Source organism: Gorilla gorilla, chromosome 1 (assembly GCF_029281585.2).
Source record: "Gorilla gorilla gorilla isolate KB3781 chromosome 1, NHGRI_mGorGor1-v2.1_pri, whole genome shotgun sequence".
Taxonomy (NCBI): Eukaryota; Metazoa; Chordata; class Mammalia; order Primates; family Hominidae; genus Gorilla; species Gorilla gorilla.
In genome coordinates, this window is record NC_073224.2 from 168,890,132 (window position 1) to 168,917,893 (window position 27,762).

General features: G+C 35.7%; 1 protein-coding gene, 1 long non-coding RNA gene and 1 other non-coding gene across 5 annotated transcripts in view; 2 read left to right on the top strand and 1 right to left on the bottom strand.

Annotated features, from left to right (window-relative positions):
- LOC109024774 (uncharacterized) overlaps positions 1 to 6,610 on the bottom strand; it is a 417,600-nt gene extending 410,990 nt beyond the window's left edge. For all 3 annotated transcript variants that reach the window (XR_010130710.1, XR_008668512.2, XR_010130711.1), the window contains exon 1: positions 6,500 to 6,610. This is a non-coding gene — a long non-coding RNA (uncharacterized lncRNA). The remainder of the gene's footprint in view (positions 1 to 6,499) is intronic.
- ZRANB2 (zinc finger RANBP2-type containing 2) lies at positions 6,068 to 24,657 on the top strand. The gene is made up of 10 exons (XM_004025971.5): positions 6,068 to 6,973; positions 9,200 to 9,252; positions 9,343 to 9,451; positions 11,044 to 11,126; positions 15,384 to 15,460; positions 15,680 to 15,814; positions 16,940 to 17,109; positions 18,576 to 18,662; positions 21,013 to 21,171; positions 22,810 to 24,657. The coding sequence occupies exons 1-10, from the start codon at positions 6,918 to 6,920 to the stop codon at positions 22,871 to 22,873; spliced, it is 993 nt and encodes a 330-aa protein (XP_004026020.1). The 5' UTR covers positions 6,068 to 6,917; the 3' UTR covers positions 22,874 to 24,657.
- MIR186 (microRNA mir-186) lies at positions 20,227 to 20,312 on the top strand. Its single transcript, NR_106219.1, has one exon. It is a non-coding gene; the product is annotated as a microRNA mir-186 (primary transcript).
- Positions 24,658 to 27,762: the final 3,105 nt, after the last annotated feature.

The following is a 27,762-nucleotide window of genomic DNA, read 5'->3' on the forward strand; positions in this document are numbered from 1 at the left end:
ATGCCCTGTATTATACCCTCTCTGTGAGTGTGGGCAGGACCTGTGAATACAATGAGATGGCACTCCTTTGATTAGTTTATGTTATATGGCAAAGGGGACGGAACCATTTCTCCTCTGATTACATTATATTATATAAGACTTTATAGCAGTAATAGTTATAGTAGTAGTATATACTAGTAATGGTAGTGGCAGCAGCAGCCAACTGGAGAGAAATTCTCCTGCTGGCTTTGGAGAAGTAAACTCCGTTTTGAGATGGCCATGTAATTAGGACCTGAGGGCAGTCTCTAGAAGCTGAAAGAACCCCCTGGCCAACATCTCCCAAGAAAATAGGGACCTCTGATGTAAAGTTGCAGGGAACTAAATTCTACTAACAACCTGAATATGCCTAAAAGCTTCAGATGAAATTGCAGCTCCACTTGGCACCTTGATTGCTGCCTAGTGAGACCCTAAGCAGATAATCCAATTAAGCTATGCCCAGACTTCTCATCCACAGAAACTGAGAGATAACAAATACATGTTACTTTAAGCTTCTAAGGTTGTGGTAATTTGTTACTTGGCACTAGAAAACCAATACAAGAACCAACTGCTTTTTCTTTTCTCTGGGCACTACCCTTTACTCCCCTTGTCCCACAGGAGTGCCTCCTAGCAGTCAGGTCTATACATTATACCATGATCCTGAAAAACTGACATAGCTGATTGGACAGAGGTGCACACCTGATTCAAGCCAGAGCAACTAGAGTCTGGAAATTTGAAGATGGGGCTAAGAGGCTCCAGGTGGGAATTTCTTTAATGGAAGAGAGATAGAAACTTGAACACTTTAGCAACACTATCTTCTGTCCAGGGTTGCCTGTAGATATTAAAAGCCCTGAGGAAATGTTCGAGGAGAGAGAGAATCTATCTATAGCAATCATCTGATTACAAAAATAATTATAAAAGTCATGGACCCATGTGAGATGGAGTGATTTGCTGTTAAAGAGTCAAGGTAAGGAAAAGCTGAAGAGAGTCAAGGTAAGGAAACATAGCTACTTATTGTCCAATCGGTGAACATAAAAATTTTTTCTAGTTTCTTGGAGTCACCTATTTGTATTAATTATTACTAAAGAAACCATTCCTGTTCAATTTCATATCTACCACTGCAAGGAAAAGGTAGTAACACTATTATCATTCACAGTGCAATGGCTCTTCAGGTCCTATTATAATTGGAACCGTATAGATCTTTTTGCCTCTGCAGTTCCATAATGCCATTTATTTAATGCTGATTACAGCATTACTCATATTGCTTCAACATCCATTGTACTGCCTGTGAACACTGGATACTAATGACTCAAATGGTGTTAGTGTATTTGTTCATGATGACCACAAACACAGGTCTCACACAGAGAATGCAGGAAAATGCAAACAATTATTCATACTGTGGTCATGTTAAATTTATTGTTTGGAATTTATTAATAGCATTTATTTATAGAACTTACTGCATTAACATAGAATAGCATATCTCTCAACCATGTCCTCTCTTGAATTGTCTAGACCTTAATCACTGCATCCCTAGAATGTGACTCTTTTAAGGTTGGCTGCAGCCCTGCTTTCTATATATAGTTATCAGTGGTGAAGATAGATGAGAGGCCCTGGATAGATGAAAAGAGCCATCCCATTTGGGCAACCAGTGTCCATCACTTGTTCATCAAGGCTTACAACCAACCCAGAAGAGAATGTCACCATGTTTATTAGAGGTAAAAAAGACATTGATTGAAATGGCCCATTGGCTTTGTGTTGCTACAGTCTCAAAAGCCCTGAAAGGAGGCAAGCATTGCCATGATAAGTAGTGTCTGATACGTGACACGGAGCTTGCAGAGGGGTGGTGTGACTGCCCTAATGCCAGCAGCAGGGTGAGGGCAGGAGACCCCAGGATAAAGGATGTCTGCAGACACACATACTTTTTCAAGTGCTCTCCACTAGAGGTGGTTCCTTGGTCTGACCAGTCAGGGAAGAGCCCATATACTGGCTCACACAGTCAGCTCCAGACCAAGGATGCATGGGGGGACAGTGGTAGCCCAGAGCACTGAACTCATCCTGTGTCTGCTATTAGTGAAAATCACCCTCAAACCACTGAAAAAGCATCATTCTGGTGGCCCAAACTTGTGCGATGAAACAAATAATGCCATGAGAGAAATAATGCCCCAGCCAGTGGGAGCTTTGGCCCTCCAAGTTGCTCTCCAGGAACTGGCAGGGCCATCTGGTCCTAAGCCACCCTACAGGTGCTAGTACCAGAGATCCTGCTGCACTGGTGGACCCTGAGCATGGTAAGAGGGCAATATGGTCAGGAGGGCCTGAAGGGAAGAAACAAAGAAGCCAATGACATTTTCTTTAGGCTTAGGACTGTCCCACCCAACAGGTCCTGCTGACCTGGCTGGTCCCCACCACCAAAAGCAATAGAACATCTCAGGACTTCCACTGTCCAGGACCCACATAGTACTACATTTTGGCTTCATCCTGCTGAATGGTCCAAGACACTCGAGGGGAATTAGGGCACCTCAAGGAAGGCCAGGTGCAGGACCAGGCTAGGAGCCCTGGTTGCCCAGGTATAAGGGCAGTATTGCTTTTTTTTTTTTTTCAGTCTTCTGAACTAGGTAACAGAAAAGCTAGTCTGAGGAAAGAATAATGCATATGCAGAACAAATTCAGCAAAGAGACAAAGAAAGGGTGCTGCTTGAATAGAGGATAGTTTCTTTTAGGATATTTCTGAAACTGCATTCCTGCTCTGGCATTCCATCAAACACCACCTTCTTTTTATAATATGCTCCCCCTTTTTGCTGTTTAAGTCATTTTATTTTTATTTTTGTTACTTGCAAGCAGAGTGAGCCCTAATGCAATATTAAGAGCCAGATTCTTAGCTTTGTAGGTTCAGAAACTCAACTTTACCATTTCCACCAGAGCTAATCTCCTGGGGACCAACATATTAAGAGGACCCATAAACAACTGATATGCATTTCAGAGTGCCAATTTCTCAATCTATAAAGAGAGCTTAATCCAGATGAACAACTTGTGTGGATAAATTCACTCTGGGAATTTCACCACAGTAGGTTAAGTGTGCTCAGGAGAGAAGACAAATTATCAGAGGGTTGTTTGGTGAGCATATAATAAGAATAAAGAGAATGGGTAGAATTTTTCTTTCAAATTAGGATAGCTGAAATGAATTTCTTTTGTAGGAATATTTCTCCTTGAAAAGTCAGCTAAAGTCCTTGAACTCAAATAACCTCTTCTGGTCATTATCAGATGTATTCATGCATTTTGTTCATTATCCTAGACTTACTATAGAGGATTTTTCTCTTGACACATAATTCTCCCAGAAAAATTTTGCTAATTACAGTTAGTACAGTTGATTAACTGTTGTTGCATTAACTGCATGTCATCTACCAGTTTTGGCATCTATTATTCCTATTGACCCCATGAAGTCACTATCTCCTCTCTACTCCCAAGGGTGATCACTATCCAAGATTAGTTTGGCTGCTTTTCAACTTCATGTAAATGGAGTCATATAGCATATGCCATTTTGTGTCTTGCTTTTTTCAATTCAAGGCTGTATTTGTGAGTGAAATAAATACTGTTCAATAATCTGACTGTAATTTGTTATTGTTGCTACTGTATTACACATTCCAACTGTGTAAACATATGACAATTTATTTACCTAGGCTACCACTGATAAGCAATTGGAAAGCTTCCAGTTTGGGCTATTTTGAATAGTACAGCTCTGAACATTACTATATACATCTTCAGTGAACATTATGTGCATTCCTGTTGGTAATATACCTAAAAATGGAATTTCAGGGTCATAGTGTACGAAAATGTTCAGATTTAATATATTCCGACATTTTCCAAAGTAGATGTATCAATTACTTTTTGCAATGTATGAGAATTCCAGTTGCTCTACATGCTTTCCAACACTTAGTATTGTCTGATTTTTCATTTTAGTCAGTTTGATGAATGCATAATGGTATCATATGGTTTTAATTTGCATTCCCCTGACTTGCAGTACCAACCAAGACATAGAAAGCCCACAATAACCTATCTTTCCTATTGATTACAGTGAGAAACTCAAGACAAAATACCAAAAGCAACTGCCTGAAGACTCCGGAAAAACAAAAACAAAAACAGGTAAATTCGAGTGGAGAATGAAAACCTGGAGAAATGTTCTGTATGTTTGCTTTTCCTCTTTTCTCACAGCTTTTGACCTGAGGCCCAACACCTAGTGAAACTGTGGTGACAGGAAAAACCGACAGAAACCTGTATGTCTTGCCAGAATGGGGATAGGGGGCTTTTGTGAGCCAAAGGTTAGTCGGGGGAATACTTAGCTCCCTCTCTTCTGGTTTTTCTTTCTTTTTTTAAATTTCTCTCTCTCTCTCTCTCTCTCTCTCTCTCTGGGCATTGGCCCAAGAGTGAGGCCCTAGGCTTGGATATCTACAATACTAACAGAAGCTCTGTTTTTATGGACAAAGGAAGTAGAAAAGGAGGCCTTTGTGGTCTGAAGAGTGTAGAGGGAATCCACATTTTTTCTCTCTCTTTTCTGTCACTGCTTTGTCTCAGAATATGCCCTAGTCAGCTGCTATGCCAGGCTGCTAAAACTCCAAGAGGAACCTCATATTTCTGGTGAGAGGACCTTGCAAGACAAAAGGAGAAGAATGTAAGAGGAGAGAGCTAGAGAGAGGATCCCCTAATTCTATGTATGAACCTATACAAGTTGTGTTCACACCTAAACTGAACATGTGCAGAACAAACACAAAATAGCATAGCAAAACTGAATTTCAATTTAAACTACTGCTAACATCCCCAAATAATCCCTGAGTATTGTAGGTATAGGACATAGCAAAGCCTTTGAAAACCCAGCTGACATGGAACCAGTACTCATAGAAGATGAGACCGAACTTTTGACCTGAACCAAATTGGATCGATTGCCTTCTAAAACAAAAAAAATCAACATTCCCTAAAGGCTTTTAACAGGACTCAGTCTATGCAATATAATGTTCAAAATGTCCTAGATAAAATCCACAATTACACAGTATAAAAGAACTGGAAAAATGTGACCAACTTGCAAGGGAAAATATAATCAACACCTGCTAACTCCTAGATGACCAAAATGTTATAATACAGATTTTAAAGCAACAATCGTAACTACAGAGTAGTTGAACAATTTCTCTCCTAAACATAATCATACTTGCATAAAGACATTTCAGTCAATGATGAACCACATATACAAAGGTGGTCCCATAAGATTACAATACCATATTTTTACTGTACCTTTATATTTAGATACACAAATACCACTGCGTTACAACTGCCTACAGTATTTAGTACAATAAGATGTACTAAATACAGGTTTGTAGTCTAGGAGCAATAGGCTATACCATATAGCCTAGGTGTGTAGTAGGCTATACCTGCTAGGCCTGTGTAAGCACATTCTATGATGTTCACACAACAGCACAATTGCCGAAAGTGGCATTTCTCAGAACATATCCCTATCATTAAGTGAGGCATGACTCACTTAAAAAAAAGTATTGCATTTATATACCAGAATCTATGCATAAGAATGCTCATACTGGTGTTGTTTGTAATATCAAGCCTGAGAAACAGAAGGAATAAACTGTCACAAAACCACAAAATGAAATAGTATCAGTATACATCAGTGAAAATAAAAGAATTACACCTATACACTTCTACATGCAACTACCTAGGATTAATTTAGAAGCATAATGAACGAAAAAAAGAGTACATAATCAACTATGCTTACACAGCTCATAAAATTAAACATACATGTATGTTAGGTTTTGAAGGGAAGGCAAGGGTTAAAGAAAGAGAGGGTGGCTTAACAACAAATACAGGATTTATGTCCAGCATAAGACCTACAGACGTGGGAGACCAGCTTAATGCCAGTGCCCATTGCTTCTTACAGGCTGGGGTGATTTATAGGCCTGGGTGGGAGTGGTCTGGGGGGCCATGGCCTGCTTCCTGGGAACATGTTGATAAGGTGTTCCCAGGACGAGGCGGCTCTCGCCCTTGTTCCAATGGAATGTGGTACTTTCTCCCAGCAGAGTATAAGAGGCAGCCTGTTTCTCACGCCCGAACCCCGTGGAATGTTTCACTTTGACTAAGGTCTGCAAAATGGCAGGGGGGCTTACAAAAATGGTGCAGTTTGGACTAACAATGTACATAAATTTTTAAAAAGCAAAAGAATAAATCCCAAATATGGGAAAGTGTTATCTGTGGAAGAAAGTAATGGGATGGTATCAGAAAAAGACACTAGTAATTTAAACAGTGTTGACAATGTCTCAGTTTTAAAATTACCATCTGGTTCCCATGTGTAAGTTGCTTACTTATCTGTTACACCTATTTATGTATATATAAAAATAGGTTTCTAAACGACATCCCATGTGTATGAAATAACAGAATTTTTATGCCTTATTAAAATAATTTCTCTAAACACTTGAAGAGCCCGAGCCGCCTCTTACCCTAAACGAACCCCACGCCCCTGAATTGATCAGTCACTTCCGCCTCCACCTTTCCAGCTCCACCTAAGGAAGCGGAAGTACTTTACTCTTGGGTCCTCCCACCTGTATGGGGCTCTCCGAGGCTTCTAGTGCCACGAAGGCCTCCTGCCTGGGTTGTCCTTATGGCGCCTGTGAGCTTAGTTCTAGAAAAGATATTTGTATTTTAACTTTTCCATCTAACAAACAGTAGCACAGGCATCTTAGTCTGGACAACAACGTACAAGCTGAATTCCTGGCCAGTTCCCTCATTATCAAACCCTGACGCAGTAGTAGGCGCGAGTCAGGCAGTGTGGGGACAGCCCCGAGTTGCCGAAAGTCCCCGGCCCGCTTTCCTCCTCTGAAGACATAGCTGCGGGTGGCTGTGGTGGTGGCGTTCAAGATGTCGACCAAGAATTTCCGAGTCAGTGACGGGGACTGGATTTGCCCTGACAAAAAGTGAGTTCAAGAAGGGTCCTGAATTGGGACGGAGTTTGTTAGTGGAAGCTTTCCCAGGTCCGTCCGGCATTTTCCTTTTTTATGATTTTCTGTGCCTTAAGACTGGTTGAGGCGGCGAACCGCCAGTTCCCGGGCGGGAAGAAGGCTCCCAATCTCCTCACGAGAGAGGTCTTTCCGGGAGCCTTTGTTCTAGATGTGTCTTCAACGTTTCCTCGACGTTACCTCTCCAAGGTAGTCTCTCTTTTTAGAGTGCGAGATGGCCTACCTTTTTGCCCCCACCCCCCACCCCCGCCCCGGCCAGGTTTCAGCGATAGGAAATCTCTCCGGTCAGGCCAGCTTGGTGTTGGATCTCCCCCACGTGACTTTTCCCTGCAGAACTTTACTCCGTTCACGGAAAATATTGCTTTCTCGCACTCGTCCTTTTGCCTCTTATAGTTCACCTTGTTTTGTATTTTTACTCAAACTTTTCCTCCATACTATTTTCCCCTTTTCCGGAAGCTCTACCCTCTTCGGTTTGGGAAATTCTGACATTTTCTTTGTGGATCAGTTCTCCACAAGAATTGAGCTTTTCGCCTCCTTAGAGCCGAAAAGGAGGGAAGAGGCCTGTGTTTTTGCCTACTCAGCCCTTAAGATGCCTGTAGCAGAGAAGCACATATGTTAGTGGCTCTGCTTTTTGACATTGTTGCCAAAGCCAATGTACTCTACTAGATTGTTAATCAGATTTTTTTTGAAGGGTGCACAAATAGGTGTATCTATTCGGAAATAATATGGAAAATAATTTAATGTACAACTCATGTTCACATAAAAGCATTTTATTTATTGTACCTAAGTTAACCACAAATAGGTTTTGATTGTAAAAAGCAAAAACTTTGAAACAAACCTGGGTTTAGTTAAAATTCTATTACTTATTTAACTGCTAAAAAAGGAATAGAATTTTTTTTTTATGAAAACATGAAATAACATGGATAGGGTGTGTAAACAGTGACGTGTAGCAAATTCTGATTGGTGGCTATTGATAGTAATTTGATATTAAGATGACCTGAAGGAGTAGTTCAAGCCTAACGAATGATATTGAATAGAACCAAAGTTATATGTTATGGATAGTATTGCTCTGAGTGGTAAGACATTATTGAAAACTTTCAAAAGATTTAGAACAACAACTTCTGACTTTGTTGTTACCTGTAAAATAATGTGCTTTTGTCAATGTCTTTAATGACAGCACACCCAGAGGTAGGACTCTCAAGGAGAGTTCATTTCAACTCATTTATAAATATATGAATAGAATGTTGTTTGTACAGTATGTTTAAATGCAGGATAAATTTTCAGAGTATATTTTCCATGCTTAATGGAGTTAAAAGGAATATTTTTAGGGGAAAAACTTAAATATTATTTAGAGTGTTTCTCTTTAGTGTCATCCCATACTTCACATCTGTATTGTATTCTAGTATAATGCCTTAAAAATCAGCTTTTTAAAGTTTAAGCATTCCATGTCATCCAGAGCATTTAACATACTTTTACCAATATACACGTGCACTTCTAAGGTCATGTGAGTGAACCAGTAATTCTTTAGGTTTGAGTTTGTTGAGTATAAGCATAAAGTCATACTGTACTGCATGTGATGGGATTATTGGTTTTGGTGGTTGTGTCATTTTTTTCAGCGAAGTCTCAGAGGTTTGAGAAATGCCCTGTAAAACTCAGTTTTCTTACAATTATTGAACCTTTTTGTGTTTTTAGTCACTACAACCTATCATATTTGGTTCCTTAGCATCCTACCTACTACATGTAAAAAGATAATTTCATTAAGATCCATGAAGCCCTCCTTGATTTATAAGTTTTTTTCCTCATTGGTCCACCCCTAGGGTTTAAAACTCCCTGGTAGCTTGTAAGTAATTAGTGAAATGGAGTTAACTCTCACTTTCAACTTTGTAAAGGGATTATAACTAATGATATGTGCTCATGTGAGGACTTGAGGCAGAGATCCTAAGTAACTTAATCAAGATCACATAACTGGTAAATGGAAGATTGGGATATCTTATTCTGAATTTGTGGCTCCAATCAAGTATTTTTCCCCCAGTAAATTGTGAGGAGTTTTTTGTTGGTAACATTGACATTAACATGACTAAGATGGATTAGAAGTTATGAATTCCAGATATGTAGTGAGGACAAGTTAAAATGTAAAATTTTACAAATTTAAATTTTTATAAATGCTTTTTATTCTATTTTTAGATGTGGAAATGTAAACTTTGCTAGAAGAACCAGCTGTAATCGATGTGGTCGGGGTAAGTATTTAAAGAAGATTCTATTTATACTGTATATGTATCATTTATTTATTTCTCCAGGTTCATATTGCATGATTTTTCTGTTTTCAGAGAAAACAACTGAGGCCAAGATGATGAAAGCTGGGGGCACTGAAATAGGAAAGACACTTGCAGAAAAGAGCCGAGGCCTATTTAGTGCTAATGACTGGCAATGTAAAACGTATGTTTTTTAAATTATTGTCTGCTCTTTCTTCCAAAATAATAGATGTGGCCACTACTTGTTTATATTACAGCTCTTATTAGTGACATTGACAAGCCAGGGTAACCTTTTAAATCCAAGGTATTGTTATTCAGTCTCATCTTTAAGTATAGTATAAAGAAGTTTTAAATTATTCTTTGCATTTTTTAATGGTAATAGTTGTCACTATGATGGATTATGTATACCAGTAAACAAATGCTTATGGTAAGCTCAAAACCAGTTGGGGGGTGGTGGTACTTAAAAGTACTAAGGCCTATTTCTTCCTTTATTGAAAAATCCCAATTTTTAGACTGTATAGTTAGTGTGAAATACACCACAAAACTCGTTTTGCCTGTTTACAAAATAATGTTAGATTCGTAAGTTGTGTGCCATAAGTAATTAAGTCTAATTATAGGTAGGTTTCTTAATGATTTTTATTTTCAGGCTTAGATTTAATTCTTTATTGATTTTTCCAACTTCCATCTTTTCTCTATGCAGATGAATCCTATGTGTATGAAAGAGGACTAAATCAAAAAAGTATTAAATAAATTTCTCTTTTTGTTTGTTTGTATTTTTTGTTTGGTGTTTTTTGTTTTTGAGACGAGGTCCCACTCAGTCACCCAGGCTGGAGTGCAGTGGGGTGATCTCAGTTCACTGTAACCTCTACCTCCCGGGCTCAAGCAGTCCTCTCACCTCAGCCTCCTTAGTAACTGGGACCACAGGCCCGTGCCACCATGCCTGGCTCATTTTTTTATATTTTTGGTAGAGACAGGGTTTTACCATGTTGCCCAGGATGGCCTCGAACTCCTGAGCTCAAGCATTCTGCCTGCCTTGGCCTCCCAAAGTGCTGGGATTACAGGCGAGGCGTGGGCCACTATTCCTGACCCTAGAGTCTTAAATAAATTTCTGATCCTCAGGATTATAAATTTGTATTGGAAAAGTTTCCAGCTACAGATTTGGTCACTGGATTTGGTATGCTTTGGAATTCAGTGCTTGAACTGATACCTCAAAAAAAAAATTAATATTATTTATAGGGTATAACCATACTCTTTAAGGTATATTCAGAGACTGAGAAATTAGTGGAGCCGTTAATTTAAAGTTATATTTTTTCATAAGGCATCAGAATTTCTATACAGGTTCAGTATCACTTACCTGAAATGTTTGTGGGTTCAGCATCCCTAATCTAAAAATCTGAAATGCTCCTGTGAGCGTTTCTGTTGAGTGTCATGTCCTCTCTCAAAAAGTTTTAGATTTTGGAACGTTTTTGGATTTTGGATTTGTGGATTAGTGATACTCGACCTGTGGTTATAATTTGTCATTTACTTCTCAAAATGACAGAGGCACTTTTCATACTATATAAATTTTGCTTCTCTGCTTAAATGGTTCAGTCCGTTGTTGGAACCCACATTTACTCTTCAGGCCACTGTACATTTTCTTTGTTTACATTACCACTTAATAAACATTTCTTTGACAGTGGTTTCATCCTAGTTTTTATTTTAAAATTCTAAAATATCTAAAAATTTGATATTCATCTATATTATAGCCTACTAATTTAGTATTTTTCACTTCTAAAGTTGCAGCAATGTGAATTGGGCCAGAAGATCAGAGTGTAATATGTGTAATACTCCAAAGTATGCTAAATTAGAAGAAAGAACAGGTATGATAAAACCACATTGTAACTAAATGATTTTTTTTAAAGCACTAAATATTGAAATAATAATTGTATCACCTTCAAGTAAGAGCCACAGTAAGTGAGGATTCTGTGTATTCTGCCCTGAATGTTTCTTACTGGGATTTTTTTCCCCCCATACACACATACAAATCTTTTGTTTCACAATTTATAAAATAACAGTGTTAGGGACCTTTATCCTAACAAGGAGGGACATAAGAATACTTTTAGAAATATTCTCCTCCTCTCCCTTTCACTGGTTTGCATGTTTGTTATTAGTAATGATATAATGATACCATTTTTAAATTCTTTTGATAGCCTGCTGTGACTTAAAGGGCAAAGCCACACCATTTAAAGTGTTCTTCTAAAGCTTTGGCAATAATTCTGAAACTTAGCTATGTGCTAGATCATCTGAAAAACTTTTTAAAATACCGATTGCGAAATGCAGAACTGTTAAAGTTATTTGGCGGTGGGTTTCCAACATCTGCAGGTTTTTTGGATGGTGTTTGATAATCATTGGCCTAAATAATAGTTGATCATTGGCTTTGTATGTTACTGGTGAAATGAAAATGTTTACCTAATAGCATATAGTTTTTCCATTATCACCAATTAGCCCAACCACATTATCTGTTTACTTAAAATCTGATTTTGTCTTTCAACTGCTTATATGTCACATGATCAAAGGATTCCTTCTATATCTAGTCACCCTGTCAGACTTAGGCTTGGTGAACTGCTTCCCTGTTTTCTTTGCCTCTCTAACTTTAGGCCGTTTTCATTGTCTGTTTAGTTTCTAGGGATCAGAGGGCCACTGTTCAATCTTTTCGACCTAGCTCTTCCAGACTTCAACAGAAATTCTACTTTTATCCCCCCCACCCCTTTTCTAAAACTTACATTCTCATATGTGAGAACATTATAACATAATGTCCTTGATCCCCCCTTCCCCGGCCCAACCGCCATTTTCAACCCTCAAATCCTGCCTTATTCTTAGGAAGTGATTTTGCCTTTCTACCGATTGGGTAAGTTAAGGCCTTCAGACAAGGATCTCGTTTTTTTCTTCCCTCACCTAAGGTATGCACCGTACCTCCTTCATTACCCCCCCCCCCCCCAACCCCCGTTTGATTGATTGTTTATTCTGTCTCCTTTGCAGGTTTCTCTTCTTTTGTCCACTGATGTTGGGATTCTTCGCAGCCATCCCTGGCCCTCTTTCTTTCCTCTGTTTTCATGGTGTTTTCTTCTAAGCCCAAAGTTTAAGTAACTTTGCCATGATAACCCAAGTTTATGTCTCCAGCTCAGACTTCTTTGACCCATATATCCAGCTGCCTATTCAATATTGCCATGCAAATGTCAAACTCATTATATTCAAACTGAATTTGTGATTTTACCCCTGGGACCTGACCCTCTTCCAATGATCTCTTTCTCATGATTAGTACCACTCACCATAGATTTATTACATAAGCTGGAAATCTAGATGTCCTTCTTAGCCTAAATAGCCCTTTCTTGATATCTCCCATACCCCAAAAATTCTTTTCCATTACCACCCTAGGCAAAGATATTACTATGTTTTGTGGAAAAATAGCCACCTAGCTGGTTTCTACATGTTTTTATTTCCAAATTTAAAACCCTTTTTTAAAAAACCCATTTTGATTGCTTTTAGGATAAAGTCTAAAATCTTTTTAACAGTTTCAAAACTTAAAAAAACTTTGACCTATTTCCTGACTCCTTTATAGTTTCATTATCACAAGAACTATAGTTTAACAGAGAAGTAAGCAAATTTTATATTGATAACTTCTCACTTTTCTTATTGTCATTTTTCAGTCATTCTGGTGTCTTGAACCTTTCTCACTTCCCTTGCTTCAAGTATTTGTCTTTGCTGGTAACAGTTGAAGGTGTGAAATAACTTACTCTGTTGCTTTCCACTTTCTTTTGGCTATTTATAATAAAGCAGTGCAGGGTTTGGGGAGCATTTCCTAAGCATGAGACAGGATATGAATAAAAGAGAATGTGATTCACTACCTCTGAAAGAAAGATTGCTGGCTTATCCTGCGTAATTCCATCAAATTGTTCAGCAATTTACTTCCTCTTTTTCAGGATTTAGGATTATTTTTGTTTTTGTCAGCTTTTTTTTAAAAAAAAAAAACCATTAAAGATAATGGCATAAAAACAAACTTAGTACATTGTGATTTTTATTCTTTTGGATTCTTTCCTTAGAATAAGTTCTCAGGAGTTGAATTAATTGTTCAGAGTGTAGAATCACAGAGTTTTCCTGTTAGTGCCTTAGTTCTTCCTTTGAAGTACATGTTATATTCATCCCCCTTTCCCGCTTTTTTTCCACTGTCACAATCTTGATCCAAACATTCATTTTAAACCTGTGTTTGATTCTTTCTTGGCCCTTGCTCAGCTTTTTACATTATACTGTGAGACAAATTTGAAAATATATTCATTGTAAGACTTAATAAAATCTACGGAAATTCTTGGTTGCTTTCTAAAGCTTTCCATAGAAATTCAAGTTCATTAGATGATTCCAGAATTGTGTTTTCTGTATTCATTCCTTGAAGACATTTATAGGCCACTGTGCAAGGTGCTGGGGATACCTAGGTGAGCAAAATAGTCTTACAGCACCAAAGATTAATGAAGTCCTCTTTAGGAAAGCTATGCTTAAGCTAAGAAGTGAAAGATGAGTTACCTGAGTAATGGATTAAACACTCTTCTTTCTGTTTGTGGAGAAGTAATTAGGAGAGGTGGCGGCAAGAGTGGAAATAAAACCAATTTATACAGCATTATCTGAAGTGCTTGAAATTAGTAGAATGAAGGAAACATACATATCATTCCATTGATTCCACTATCAGGTATTCAGTGAAAATGGTATGCTTCAGTTTTTTCACGATAGGGAGCTAGTGTATTTTCCATTTATACAGAGTTAATGAGCTAGATTTATATTGTATGGGTTCATAGAACATACCTTACTAATGTCTTTGTTGTCAACAGACTATTTTGCTGCCTCTTAAAATAATTTTATTTACATACTTTTGAAAAATTAACTACCTGAGTTATAGTTCACTTTCTAATTTTACTATATTTTTGAGCTTTCCATATTTGTCATATTACTTTTCAGTTTTTTCCTATATAAATTATTTCCCATTTAGATCCCATGTATGTTTAAAAATATTTTTATTAACTTCCAAGTATTTTGAAGTTTTCACTAGTACAAAGTATAATGAAGAAAAGATGCTATATTAGTGTGGGTTTTTTTCAGAAAGTGAAATTTTAAAAATATTTTTAAAATACGATAGGCAAATTTTAAGTTACAAGTCCTAATTTTTATAAAATGTTTTTATTATAAATCTATTTAATATTTTGCTGATGAATGAAGTCCCTAAGTCTGGAAATCACCGGCCTTATGTACTGATACTGCTCTGGAGTATGTGACCAGTTAGATTGTATTACTCTTGATCAACACATACCTCTTTAATTTTCAATGGGAGACTTTTTCAAAATATGTCAACTCACTTTTCCTAAAACTAGCTCATTTTCTTTAATTCCAGTCTCTCCTTTAAGCTTATGTCAGAGACCTGCCAATTGAATTGTATACATTGGTTGTGACATGAGAGAATAGTGGTTTGCTAATCTCAACTACTTTTTAATAGAATCATTTAATTTCAAAATTTACTGGCTACTTCAGAGAACCTGTGTGACTTTTACCTATGTGTTAAAACCAATTAAACCAGGGACAAAGGATGGCCTTTATTGTGTTATTGTGGTTGTCTGTGTAATTAGGAATTTTCCAAGCTCTAATAAGGCCTGCTACATTTTAAAGTAGCAAAATTTCAGTATATCAGAAGATTTCAGACTATTTGCAGGTGGTAAACAGTGGAATTTAATGCTTGGTTGTTACTGAGCCCACCCTTCCCAGAAGAATTACGATAAACTGTAGAGAAAAGTCCTTTAAAACTTGGTTATAGCAGAAGTTTGAGATGTTTTCCACCAATACTTTCTATGAATTAAATAAGTCATGTAGGACAATTTGGAATTGAAAAGAACTAGAAGTATAGCCATATGACGTTACAACTAAGTTCTCTGTATTTTCTGTGGTGATTTCTAATATGCTTTCTAAAGACTAGTAATTTATTAGATGGGTAGGCAGCCGTTGTTGATTAGATGTTTTTTGTTGTCTGGAGATTTGGGCATGATGTGTTTATTATTTAAATTAATTGTCATAGGGTAACAATTTGTGCCCTCTTTTTTAAGGATATGGTGGTGGTTTTAATGAAAGAGAAAATGTTGAATATATAGAAAGAGAAGAATCTGATGGTGAATATGATGAGGTAAGCTATATGTTGGTGTTCAGGCTGAATATAAATTAGAAAAACAGAAAAAATTCTTAAATGCAAAGGAAAACAAACTTTTTTTTTTAAGTGCAATTTGAGTCTTCAGCAACTGATCATTTTCAGGAAATCATAAATATCTAAAAATAATTTTTTAGAAAATGTATTAAGTTTAATGCATTACCAGCTGACAAGTATTTTGAAATTGTTTTTCTCTAGTTTGGACGTAAAAAGAAAAAATACAGAGGGAAAGCAGTTGGTCCTGCATCTATATTAAAGGAAGTTGAAGATAAAGAATCAGAGGGAGAAGAAGAGGATGAGGATGAAGATCTTTCTAAATATAAGTTAGATGAGGTGAACAATTTTCTTGTCCTATTTGCCTTTTGTCTTATTGGAGTTATACCATAACATGAATGCTTTTGACAACCTCAGACACTTGGTGAAAATATATTCTGTGTTTTCATTTGTTCTCACAAAGGTTTTGGATTTCCACTCTGCCAAGTACTATTTGTACTTGGAACACTACTGTTCTGGAGATACAGTGGTGACCGAAACAGAACCACTTTTCTCTTCCTCAGTTCTAGAGGAGGAAATATATAAATAGGTAATTTTGATAGCAATAACGTTATGAAGACACATGATGTGATAACAGTTTAAAAGCAACTTTGTTTTTTGCTGATGGATAATGTCTAAGGAGGTGAAGTTTGAGCTGAAACTTGAATGATAGGAAGGAGCCAGCAATAAGCGCCGAGGTGAGAGCACATTTAGGTAGAGAACAGCAAATACAGGTTCCCTAAATAGGAGATAAGCCAGCAACCTTTAAAAATACCATACATAGGCCAGTATAGTTAGAGCAGAGGGGAGAATGAGATGAGGGGGACAGCACACATTTCAGGTCTGGTGATACTTGTTCTGTCAGGCCAGAGTGTAAGTTTTATGCCATGTTAAAGGTACCTTAGAGCCTGATCATAAGAGGTCTTGGAATGCAACTAAAGAAATAATAAGCCAGTTTTGAAGATTTTAAGAATAAAGTGAGATGTGTTTATCTGTCCTGTGTTTCAGAGTGATGACTGTCAGTATATTGAGATACTAGAGAGGCAGAATGGATCTTCAGATTTGAGGAGACCAGCTAAGAGGTTACTATAATATGCTAGAGAATAAGGAACAGAGTGTCTAAGACTAAAAATGGTGGATTCAAGGACTTTTAAGGAGGTGGACTTGAAAATTCTTGGGTGATGCATAAGTGTGACAGAAAAAGTGTGTATGGCCTCCAGGTTTATGTCTGTGCAATACCTGAGACAAAGTTGTCAAGTCTCTATTTGAGATGAGTTTAGTAGGTGAATTTTAGAATTCAGAATTAATTTGCTGAGATACCTGTGATATATGCATATGGAGGTGCTCAGTACACCTAACTGTTTTATCTTTCCTGGTAGGTAACACTAATATCTAAATGTCTAATTATAATTGAATTTTTGTTAGGATGAGGATGAAGATGACGCTGATCTCTCAAAATATAATCTTGATGCCAGTGAAGAAGAAGATAGTAATAAAAAGAAATCTAATAGACGAAGTCGCTCAAAGTCTCGATCTTCACATTCACGATCTTCATCACGCTCATCCTCCCCCTCAAGTTCAAGGTCTAGGTCCAGGTAAACGGGTACAGGTCAAGGGTAACACCAGTCAAAATGTCAGTATCTAACTTTTTTATTTATAAATTTTGTTTTTCTTGACGAAATAAACTTTCCTTTTTATTTTAAAAATTTAATTCAAATCAACTTTTAAAATAATTTTTCAGCCTAGTACCATACAGTTGTTGTCCAGTATTTTTAGAAAAGTCTTAGCATGAAACTTCCTTAACCTATTTTAGCCTCATGCTTTTGACTAAAATAGACTTAAAAACTGAATTAAATTTTTATATACACTTATATTTAATTAATCTAAAGAGATAGCTTACATATAGAAATTAAGTAAAGGGAAGATCTGTATTTTCATTCAAGATGTTAAAGGCTAGCACAGAAATTTTCTAGGCATTAATTAAATCATTGCTTATTACATAATGTTTTTAATAGTTTGCTTTGATATCAGTATTCTGAATAACGGAGCAAATTCAGCCGTATTAGTTCTGTTGACTTCATGCTCATAATTTTGAGAAGTCCAGGCGTAAACTAAAACTCTTTTGGTGTACTTGAATATTCTTTGTTTGTTGATGTAAAATATGTAATCTCTGATTTTATAGTTAACAATAAAAATAAAATTTAGGTGAGTGAAAGCAGTGATTTAAATTTAACAGTGTCCTCTTGAAAAACCTTAATCACAGTTAAGTGATGGCATGGGCAATGAATTTTAATCATATTTAGGAATAAAATACTAGCTATTAGTGTATAACAATTAGATATATGTTAATTGAGCACTACAAAGCCTGAAAGCTTAACAAAGTGGGGCTATAACTAGTAATTTTTTGGTAAAAATATAGTGATCTTTTTCTACAGGGTATTATTATAAGGGACAAATTATAGTTGTAAATTAGATTAATGAATTTTGTGAGTTTTAAAATTTGTACAAACCATGTCTCCCCTTGTGTCATATTTTCCAATAATATAATTACCTAACAATGACAGAATTATACATTTTCCCTTTAATTCTCTAAGCATTGAGTAAACAGAAAAATATAGGGATGAAATACACACATGCCAACATTCAAAACTTTGTACTAACTAGAAACAAAAATAGAAGGGGGTTTATAAAGGAAAATGATGGAGACATTTTAGAGAAATTAAGTATAAACCGCAACATTCTGTTTTCTTGGATGTATTCTGGGTAGCTTCTAGTTACTTGTAAACAAAGTATTCATTGTTTTTGTAATAAAGTGATAATGTTTTATTTTATACTTGAGTGGCTTTAGGGTAATTTAATCACTTGGAAAGTGATTTTTTTAAATTACCTTTTGTTACTAAATCTTATCTAATTTAAAATACTATGTTTTGAAAGTGTATATCTTGTATAGTTATCTTTTTATATGAAAATGAACTCTAATACATATCTTTCTTTCAGTGTTCATATCACAAAGCTCAATTAAATGGTCCTGGAAAAAAAAAATCGTTCCATGTTGTTCCAGGTCCCGTTCAAGAAGTTCTTCCAGTTCGCAGTCAAGATCTCGTTCCAGTTCCAGAGAACGTTCGAGATCTCGTGGGTCGAAATCAAGGTGAATGAGGTAGCATCTCTCTGTAAAGCAGAGAGAAAAATATTTAAAGGCTGCAGAAGGTGTTGCTGCTTTTTTTCCCCTTATTTTGCTTCTACTTGTCGATTTTATTTTAGCATTAGAAAACTAATGCACTTGCCTCAGCTTAATTTTCTCACCATGAAATGTTTCCATTGCCAGCAGTGTGCCAAGACATTCCCATGATTGAAATCAGGTGGCTATTTTGCAATATGCAGCGTTTATTATTTTGGCACTAAGATGTTATGAAGTAGGAAGATGAAGCCAAGTCTTATCGCCACATCTCTAGTATATTAAGATTATATATGGCCAGGCACAGTGATTCATGCCTATAATCCCAGCACTTTGGGAAGCTGAGGTGGGAGGATCACTTGAGGCCAGGAGTTCAAGGTTGTAGTGAACCTTGATCACAGCACTGTAATCCAGCCTGGGTGACAGAGGAGTGTCTCAAAAAAAAAAAAAAATTAATAGTAGTTCCAATAAAATTACATATGTAAATAAAAAGAAAAATTTTCTTCATTATTAAAAGGAAGAAAAATAACCCTGCCTCAAAACAGGTCCTGTTTTGCACGGCAGTTGTTTCAATATTTTCAGAAACAAATTTGCCGTTTATATCAGATAAAGTTACTAGAGTACTTTATACACATTTTCCTTTCTAATTTTACACACAGTATTATTTATAGAGCACAAAACACTCAAAACTAAATCAGGAAGTATAGTTGGTTAGTTGAGATAGGATGTGGTCTTAAGTAGTAAACAGTGTTCTAAACTTTCACGTTGCATGTAGTCACATCTATAGAGGGAAACATAATTTGAAAGATGCTCTTGCAGGAAATTTTTCTTTGTTTAGTCAAAATATGCTCTCTTTGTTTTTAAGTTAATTTATGATGACCTACTAAAGGCATCTAAAAAATAAATAAGAAAATGAAATTCCATATTTGTGGAAATTCATATTGAAGTCTAACCGTGGCTCTTTTGGTAAAAGTATTTGCTGCTTTGAATCAAATTTATCATTAAAGGGCTGCCACAGTATAATCATGTTAAGGAGAAAAGAATGATGTGCACACTTGCATTATAAGCCAATAAGAAATAGATAACAAGGCCAGGCTCAGTGGCTTACGCCTGTAATCCCAATACCTTGGGAGGCCAAGGTGGGCGGGCTGCTTGAGCCCAGGAGTTCAAGACCAGCCTGGGCAACATAGTGAGACCTCGTCTCCTAAAAATAAAAATTAAAACAACCAGCCAGGCATGGTGGTGTGTTCCTATAGGCTGAGGTGGAAGGATCACTGGAGCCCTGGAGATTAAGGGTGCAGTGAGCCATGCTTATGCTACTGCACCACAGCCTGGGGAACAGAGCAAAATCCTGTCTCAAAAAAAAAAAAAAAGAATAGAAGTAGAGAGCAAATTATTTTTTATTGTTACCATTATTTAGTAACAATATTTAAGCGCTTTATGGGTGAAAATCCTTAAGTTCTGGTATTCCCTTTGGGAACCGTTATAATTAAGGTTTACAGAACAGCCTTCATATTCTTCCCAAACATTTTTTCATTGCTTGTAACTTTCCAAAGAATTCTCCTTTTGGGCTTTCTGGTTTTATTTTAAGCCCAAAGGTGAATTTTTTGGGAAGTTTGAGCTAAATTCCTTCAACCAAAATATACAAGTGAAGAAAAAAAATTTGTATTTAAACATTTGCACATTTACTTCTACCTGAAGCATGTGAATGTCAACACTTCATATTTCATAAATAGTGGGTTTTCATAAAAATAAGTATTGTAAATATAAATCATCTTAAAGTTAGTTTTTATTTCTTCTTGAATATTTAGCAGTTAAGTACAGTTACTAGTCTTTTGTTGCTGTGCCATATACCTGGTTTTTCCATAACAGTTTAATGAGTTGAATAATTCCACATGGAATTATGTTTATTTTCCTCAGGAAGTGGTATATAAGATACATATTTTATCCTCAAATGGAAGGATGTAGTTTCTAAACATAAAGTCTTGTTAATGCAGTTACCTGCTAATTTTATAATACTATAATATTTGTGTATACTTTGAAAAGCCTTAAAAAAAAGTTTAAATTCTATTTTGATATAGTAAGCAGGGTTTTAATTACACATGATAGAATTTTAAAGAGACAAAATTAAAATAATGTTTAAGTAGAATGTTTTCATGGTTGATCCAGAAGTCTTCTGTTGAATAAGCAGTAAGTATTCTTCCTTATAAAATTTTCATAGTTGTTATAAATCCTGTTTATTTTTGGAGCTATCTGATAACTAAATAATCTTCCTTATTTCTTCTTTTAATGAAATGTTTGATTTGTTTCTCAATCAATGAAGATCCAGCTCCAGGTCCCACAGGGGCTCTTCTTCCCCACGAAAAAGATCTTATTCAAGTTCATCATCTTCTCCTGAGAGGAACAGAAAGAGAAGTCGTTCTAGATCTTCTTCATCTGGTGATCGCAAAAAAAGACGAACAAGATCACGGTCACCCGAAAGGTTTGGGTTTCTGTAGAAATAAGAATGGGTGTTCTTAAGTGTGTTTAATAGATAAAGTAAACTTTCCTAGTCAAGGGTTAGATTTTTATTATCTCTTGTGTTCCAACTTTCTACTTTTCAACTTTGAACTTCATAAAAACATTACTTTGTTTATCCTTTGTACTTTGATCAGGTTGTTTAGAATTGTAGATCAAACCATTCTTTGATCATTTTATTGTTTAAATTTTTAGTTCCATTTATAATTTTTATAGCCAACTCTCGGTTATTTCTGTCTTTTGAGATTGCAATTCAGAAGCTATATGTCGAAGTAATTTATGAGTTGACTTTTATACTTAGGCTTCTTTAAATACTAATAGTCAAGAATTCTAGAGCATCTAATAAAAAATTAACTTTCAGATCATTGGGAATCTGTCCTCATTTAAATATGTGTAAATGCATTTCCACAGCAAATTGCTTCATGCCCTTTGTCTATAAGGAAATTATTCCTTGTAGCTAATACATTTTTCATTTTGCAGTCCAAATCTTTTTTGAGAAAGGCCTATATTAGGTTACTTTATCTGTACTGACACTTTTAATATTGGAAGAGTGCAACTGTCATCTGTCAGCCTTTTCTGCAACAGGCTAATTACTCAGTTTCATTAATTTTCTCTTTGTTCCCAATTATATAGTCATTTTAATGGCTTTATTTGTAGTCTTTGCAAATTTTTCATATTTTATTAGCTTGTGAAAATAAAGATTATGTAAAGTCTATTAATTGCTGGGTTCAGTGGTAGGATTATCTCATGATTCCTACTTGTACAGAATGATTAGTTTTGCTTCTTCACATTTTGGAGTTTAGATGTTAAGATTTCACACAGTCTTGTTTCTCTGCATTTGTTTCTTTGTAAAAAAATTACTCTGTTTTTGAGTGGAATTCATTCTGTTGCTTTCTTACCACTTCTGCAAATTTTTATCTTAGCCACATATAATCCCCCTAGTTTGTTGTCATCTAAACTTAATGAACATGTTCTCTATTCCATAAGCCAGGTGATTGGTGAAAACACTAAACAACCCTGAGCCCAGGGCCAACCCCTACGGAACACCACTACTTTACCCAGGTTGATATTGACTTATTCATACTAGCTGCATGAATATAACCCTATAGCAAATTGTACAATCATCTTGTGTGACCTAGATTTCCAAAACTTATTTATGAATATGTTTTCTCATACACAGAAGCCTTGCTGTATCTTTTTTACATAATAGACTTCTTACACTTTCTACACCGTGTCACAGGGATTGGTTTAGTCACACTTCCATTACCAAGTTTATATGCTTTTGTTGTACATTTTCTGTAATTTTACACATTTTTGCAAGGCTTTTCTTCGATATCTTAAATAATTGAGAGGTGGCTATATTTTGAAATGAGATTCTTTTGAAATCGTAGATAATTTTTTATTGTATTTATATGATAACTGGGCTCATATCCAAAGTCTAAAACGTCAGATAATTTTATGTGTGTAAGTTCCTATCTCAGTTTTTAATTTTTTTGCTAGCATCATGGTACTGAATTTTGTGTACTTTCACAGTCTTAAGAATGAATGCTGAAATTTAGCTCTAGCTTACTAGAATGCCTACTCTCTCCGTTATGTCTTACAGACGCCACAGGTCATCTTCTGGATCATCCCATTCTGGTTCCCGTTCAAGTTCAAAAAAGAAATAATGTATTAAAATTTACATCTTAAAAAAATCCAGTACAGTGCATGAAGCATATTTTTAAAGAAGTTGGTGTCTTACTTGGTCAGAAGTGCTAAATCTGCTAGTAGAGGTGCATGCCTTTCATTGCTTTTCAAAACAATACAGCTGTGTTTATTTGTGAAGTTAAAAGTAAATAGCATTTTAAGCCATAATGTCCCAAAATAGATGCTCTGTCATTCATTATTTATAACCATTTGCTTCATTTAAAACCATTTCAGCTATAACAAAGTACTTTGCTTCCTAATTTAAACCCATTTTTGTCATTTCCAAATACATCCTGTCCATTGGCTAAGACAGGATTACCTAGGCTTGCCTGAACTTTGGGCATGGAGGCAAGACTGGAAACTAGTTGGAAACAACATACTTATGGAGAAGAAAGTCAGCCTTTTTATGCTGTTAACAGATGTCAGAGTGATTCTCACCAAAAAAAGTTAAACTATGTTGTAAGCAGCCAACTGTAAATGTCTATTTTGAAATTCCCTATGCTAAGGGTGCCTTAGAATCATTGTGTCTCTTTTATCCAGCTTTACTTTTTTGCTCCACATTTAATGCAAAAGAATCTTGTGATGTCTACAAGGAGAGAAGTGGGATATATTTTCCTTTCTGACACATAATTTGGGGCAAAAAAGAAAGTCTTAAGAGTTTATCTCTTCTCTGCTGATATGGTTGCTTGATAAAGACATCTCAAAATGTTTACCAATGTTTTAAGAAGCTTTGTGTGATATTCTTCCAAATCTAGTTACCAAATATAATATGGTAGAAAAGGCTAAATCATACTTAATGAGCAAATTGAAGTAAGCTTTTAAAGTATATTTCTCTTTTGGTGAAAGGCCAATGGAGACATTGTGAATTTAAGTGAACATTTGCCTCAAGATGTTAACTATAAACACACTGCATACAATTTTCTTCTGAATAACAAATGAATGCTTATCGCTGCATGATGTAAGCAAAAGTCATTATTTTTCCTATTCATTTGAAATAAGTTATGGCTTAAAATGCTTTTGGAGTTTATTTCTCAAAATTAAAATCTGGTCACATGAGCTTTAGTTTGTTTTCTGGTTTAAAAAATAAAAAGGTTTCTCTTAACAGTATTTCCAGTGACAATGCAAGGTAAGTATATCAAAGGAAATCAACAGTTGTGCTTGGGGGCTTTTTGTTATGGGATATTGATTTCTTGTTTTTTTTTCCGTAACATTGTCTGCTGCAATTTAAATAAAAATTATGACATTTTAAGATATTTCATAGACAAACCAAACAAAAATACATGTTTTTACTTTAAAGTGAATGTTTTTCTCTTCAGCTGATCTAAAAATGAAAGCAAAATATCTTATGTAGAAATATTTTGATAATATTTTTACAGTGAGCTTTCCCATGTTTTTATGTCTTAAGTTTCTTTGCTGCGTTTATGTAGGTTGCACAAGAACTTTTACTCACTTGTAATTGTGCCTCAGACTTTTTGAAAGTCTACCTTCTAAATTGCCCAGATGATCTAGATTCTACATGTTACCATTGGTTTATTCTTGTGCTTTCTGTATTTAAAACTTTGGCTGTACTAAGCAAATGCAAGGTTATAATTTAGCTAATAGTAGTTTACAGACAATTCTGATGATTATGATTTCATTTGGTTTAACTAAGCTGTACTAGTTCATTTCATAAGGAAATGATACTGTAGACAAATGTAAATAAAGCCTGTGAGTCAAGCATCAAGTGGTGTTTGTTAGAAATAAACTAGAGATTTTTAAACTCTGATCTAATGTTCATTTTTAAACTAATTACAGTTTTCTGTTATCTTTGATTTGTTAATTTTTTACACTCTTTATATTCACCTACCTTTTATATATGAGTGCTTGGTATTTTAAATTCCAAAGCCATTATCACTGCAACCTCAGAATTTTTAATTTAACCTTTTTTTCGTTTTAAATAGAGAGCTCCTAAATTAGTTGCACACTTCTTGCCAGAACATTACATCCCTCATTCTATGTGGTAAAATACCATATCGCAGTGTGCTTCCTGAATTACTCTTAAACTGTCACCTTATATAAAGCACTCAACTGTCCGCTTAACAACTAAGTTTTCTTAAGTTTCTATTTGGAATCCTTTCATCTAAACAATATTGAATGATATCTGGTAATAAATGTCCAAGTTTAGAACTAGATCTAAATACAAGATCATCTCTAGGCACAATTACCAAGCTAAATTAGATCTCTGAAACCATGTCATCTCCCTTTCTTGCTATCTTATGTACGTAGCCAGTGTTGTGGATGTTGGTAAGAAGGTAGGGAATTTCTCCACTTTGCCCCGTTTTTGACATAAGGTTTAAATGTTTTTTAAATAGAAATACCCTCATGGCTTTCCTGACCTGGAAATGGTATTTCTATTTCTGGGGAAATTGAGTAGACAGGTTTAACTAAAAGACAGTTTCGTTTCTGTATGTGTGTGTGTGTGTGTGTGAGAGAGAGAGAGATTTGCAGGCATTATCTGATTCTCCCTATGATCTTGTGAGAGTATATACTTTTGCATATCTTGTGTTTTGCGAAAAGGAGGGTTAAAGCACGGGGAAATTAAAAACTTGCCCAAGGAAGCCACAGGAATAGCAAAGTAGGGATTCACCCCCAAACGTGATGGGAAATTTCAGTGTTATGTGTAATAAAAGCCAAAACTCTTTGAGAAAATAAATGTGAAATGGTTAAGCCTGATAGTCAGATATTTTTTAGTCTGGTAATTTGGTAGAGAATATATAATTTCAGCCAATTATAGTCAGGGAGGTTAGACAAACACTATTTCGGATAACTTTAGATTTAAAGAAAAGTTGCAAAGATTGTGCAGACAGTTCTCATATATCCCCACCAAGTTTCTACAGTCATTAGCATCTTAAATTGCCATGTGTGTATATTTCTCAAAACCAAAACCAACGTTGGTATATTACTATTAATTACATTACAGATTTTACTTGAATGTTATCATTTTTCCCCCTAAGATATTCCATAATCTAGAGTACCATCTTGTACTACTAATACCTTCCTGCTCTCTTCTCTTCTATGACAGTTTTTCATTCTTTCCTCATTTTTGATGATTTTGACAATCTTAAGAGAGTACTAGCCAGGTATCCTCTAGAATATCCACCACTGCATTCTGTATTTGACTGGTTTTTCTCACGATTAGACTGGGATTATGGGGTTTTGCGGAGAATACCACAGAGGAAAAGTGTCTTTCTTGTCACTTCCTACATAGAGGAAAAGTGTCTTTCTTGTCACTTCCTGTGCAGGGTACATCATAACCCTGTGACTTCACTGGGAATGTTAACATTCGTCATTTGGTTAAGGTAGGATTTGCCCTGATTCACCATTGCAGTTACTGTTTCTCCTTTTACCTACTGTTACTCTTTCAAATCAGGTTATACTGAGTGTAGCCCATCATCATGATAAGATGGGGGAATTAAGTTCCATATCCTTTTGGGGTTAGGTATCTACATAGTATTTGGAATTTTTCTATAAGAAAGATTTGTCTCCATTTCTTTTATATATATACTCAGTTATATTTATTTTATACTTGTTACTTATTTTTCATATTGGCTTTTGTGACCTTTCACAAGCCTTTATTCTCTGTTAGAGGGGAAAGTAGATGGAGAGAGGGAGGGAAGAATTTTTGGAGAGGTATCAAATAGGAGAAAACATGGGGTCTAGAGCCATGACAAGGCGGTGGGGGGTGCCTTCAATATTAAATGAGAGCCTCCACAGTTAATTACAGTATGAGGAGGAATGGGTCCAGATTGCATTACAGCCAAGTTTGTAGTCATTGAGAGTGAGCAGTAAACACTTAATGGGTTTTTTTTTTTTTTCCCTCAGCCACATCGAACTACCTGGCTGCTTGAATAAGGGTGTTGTAACATTACACACAGATACAAATAATAAACATGTAGTAATAGTTCTTAAATATTTGTTTAGCAAAATAAAAGGTGCTGGGATAAGAAAAATGTTAACATTGGTAAATTTGAAATACTTCAATGCAGATTAAAATGTAAGAAGATTTTGAGGAAAGCTACACAATTTTTTTCAAAGAAAAATACCTAAATTTGAAGCTAAAAATGCATAGGACAACTCCTCCCCTTAGCCTCAATTTAGTGCGAGAAAAGCTCTTATAAAATACAGTTGTACTTAAGTGTCTGTGGGGAATTGGTTCCAGGATCACCCACAGATAACAAAATTTCAAGGGTGCTCGCGTTCCTTATGTAAAACAGCATGGTATTTGCATGTAACCTATGTATATCCTCTCATATACTTTAAATCATCTCTAGAGTAACCCTAATACAGTGCCATACATTACTTCACGTACATTCAGCATAACACCATGGGGCAAATTCAAGTATTGTCTTTGGGACTTTGTAGGGTTTTCTTTTCCCCTGAATATTTTTAATTTGCGGTTGTTGAATCCATGGATGCTGGATACAGAACCCATGAATATAGAGGGCCTGTTGTTCTTCAGGTTAGAGATAAAGCCTCCAATAAAATAGGAACAGTTTTGCCTGAATAAAGAGGCAAACTCTTAATGAGTTGACTTGCAGTCTTGAAGGACAAATTTATAGATGAATAAGGCAAGCTAAGGTTATTCTCTTTGCAACACTGAAGATTTGATGTTTTTAGGGAACTAAAAATACCATGGCTGTGGGAAACCTTGGAGAAGGACAGGGAACTTTGTAATAATGCTGTCGGAATTAAACTGGACCACAGTGAATACTGACTACAGAATATTGATAATTTGAATACCTAAGTGTTGAACACAGAACAGTGGGATTTTGCACCTACCCTAAAATGAAACATCTGTGACCTGTTATTGGTGAGGTTATCACAAAGGCTA

Excerpts from the sequence above, each read along its gene's own strand:
- ZRANB2 (XM_004025971.5), top strand. The coding sequence starts at position 6,918 with ATGTCGACCAAGAATTTCCGAGTCAGTGACGGGGACTGGATTTGCCCT. Across the intron at positions 6,974-9,199 it reads TGGATTTGCCCTGACAAAAA|ATGTGGAAATGTAAACTTTG; the intron begins GTGAGTTCAAGA and ends TTCTATTTTTAG. Across the intron at positions 11,127-15,383 it reads TAAATTAGAAGAAAGAACAG|GATATGGTGGTGGTTTTAAT; the intron begins GTATGATAAAAC and ends CTCTTTTTTAAG.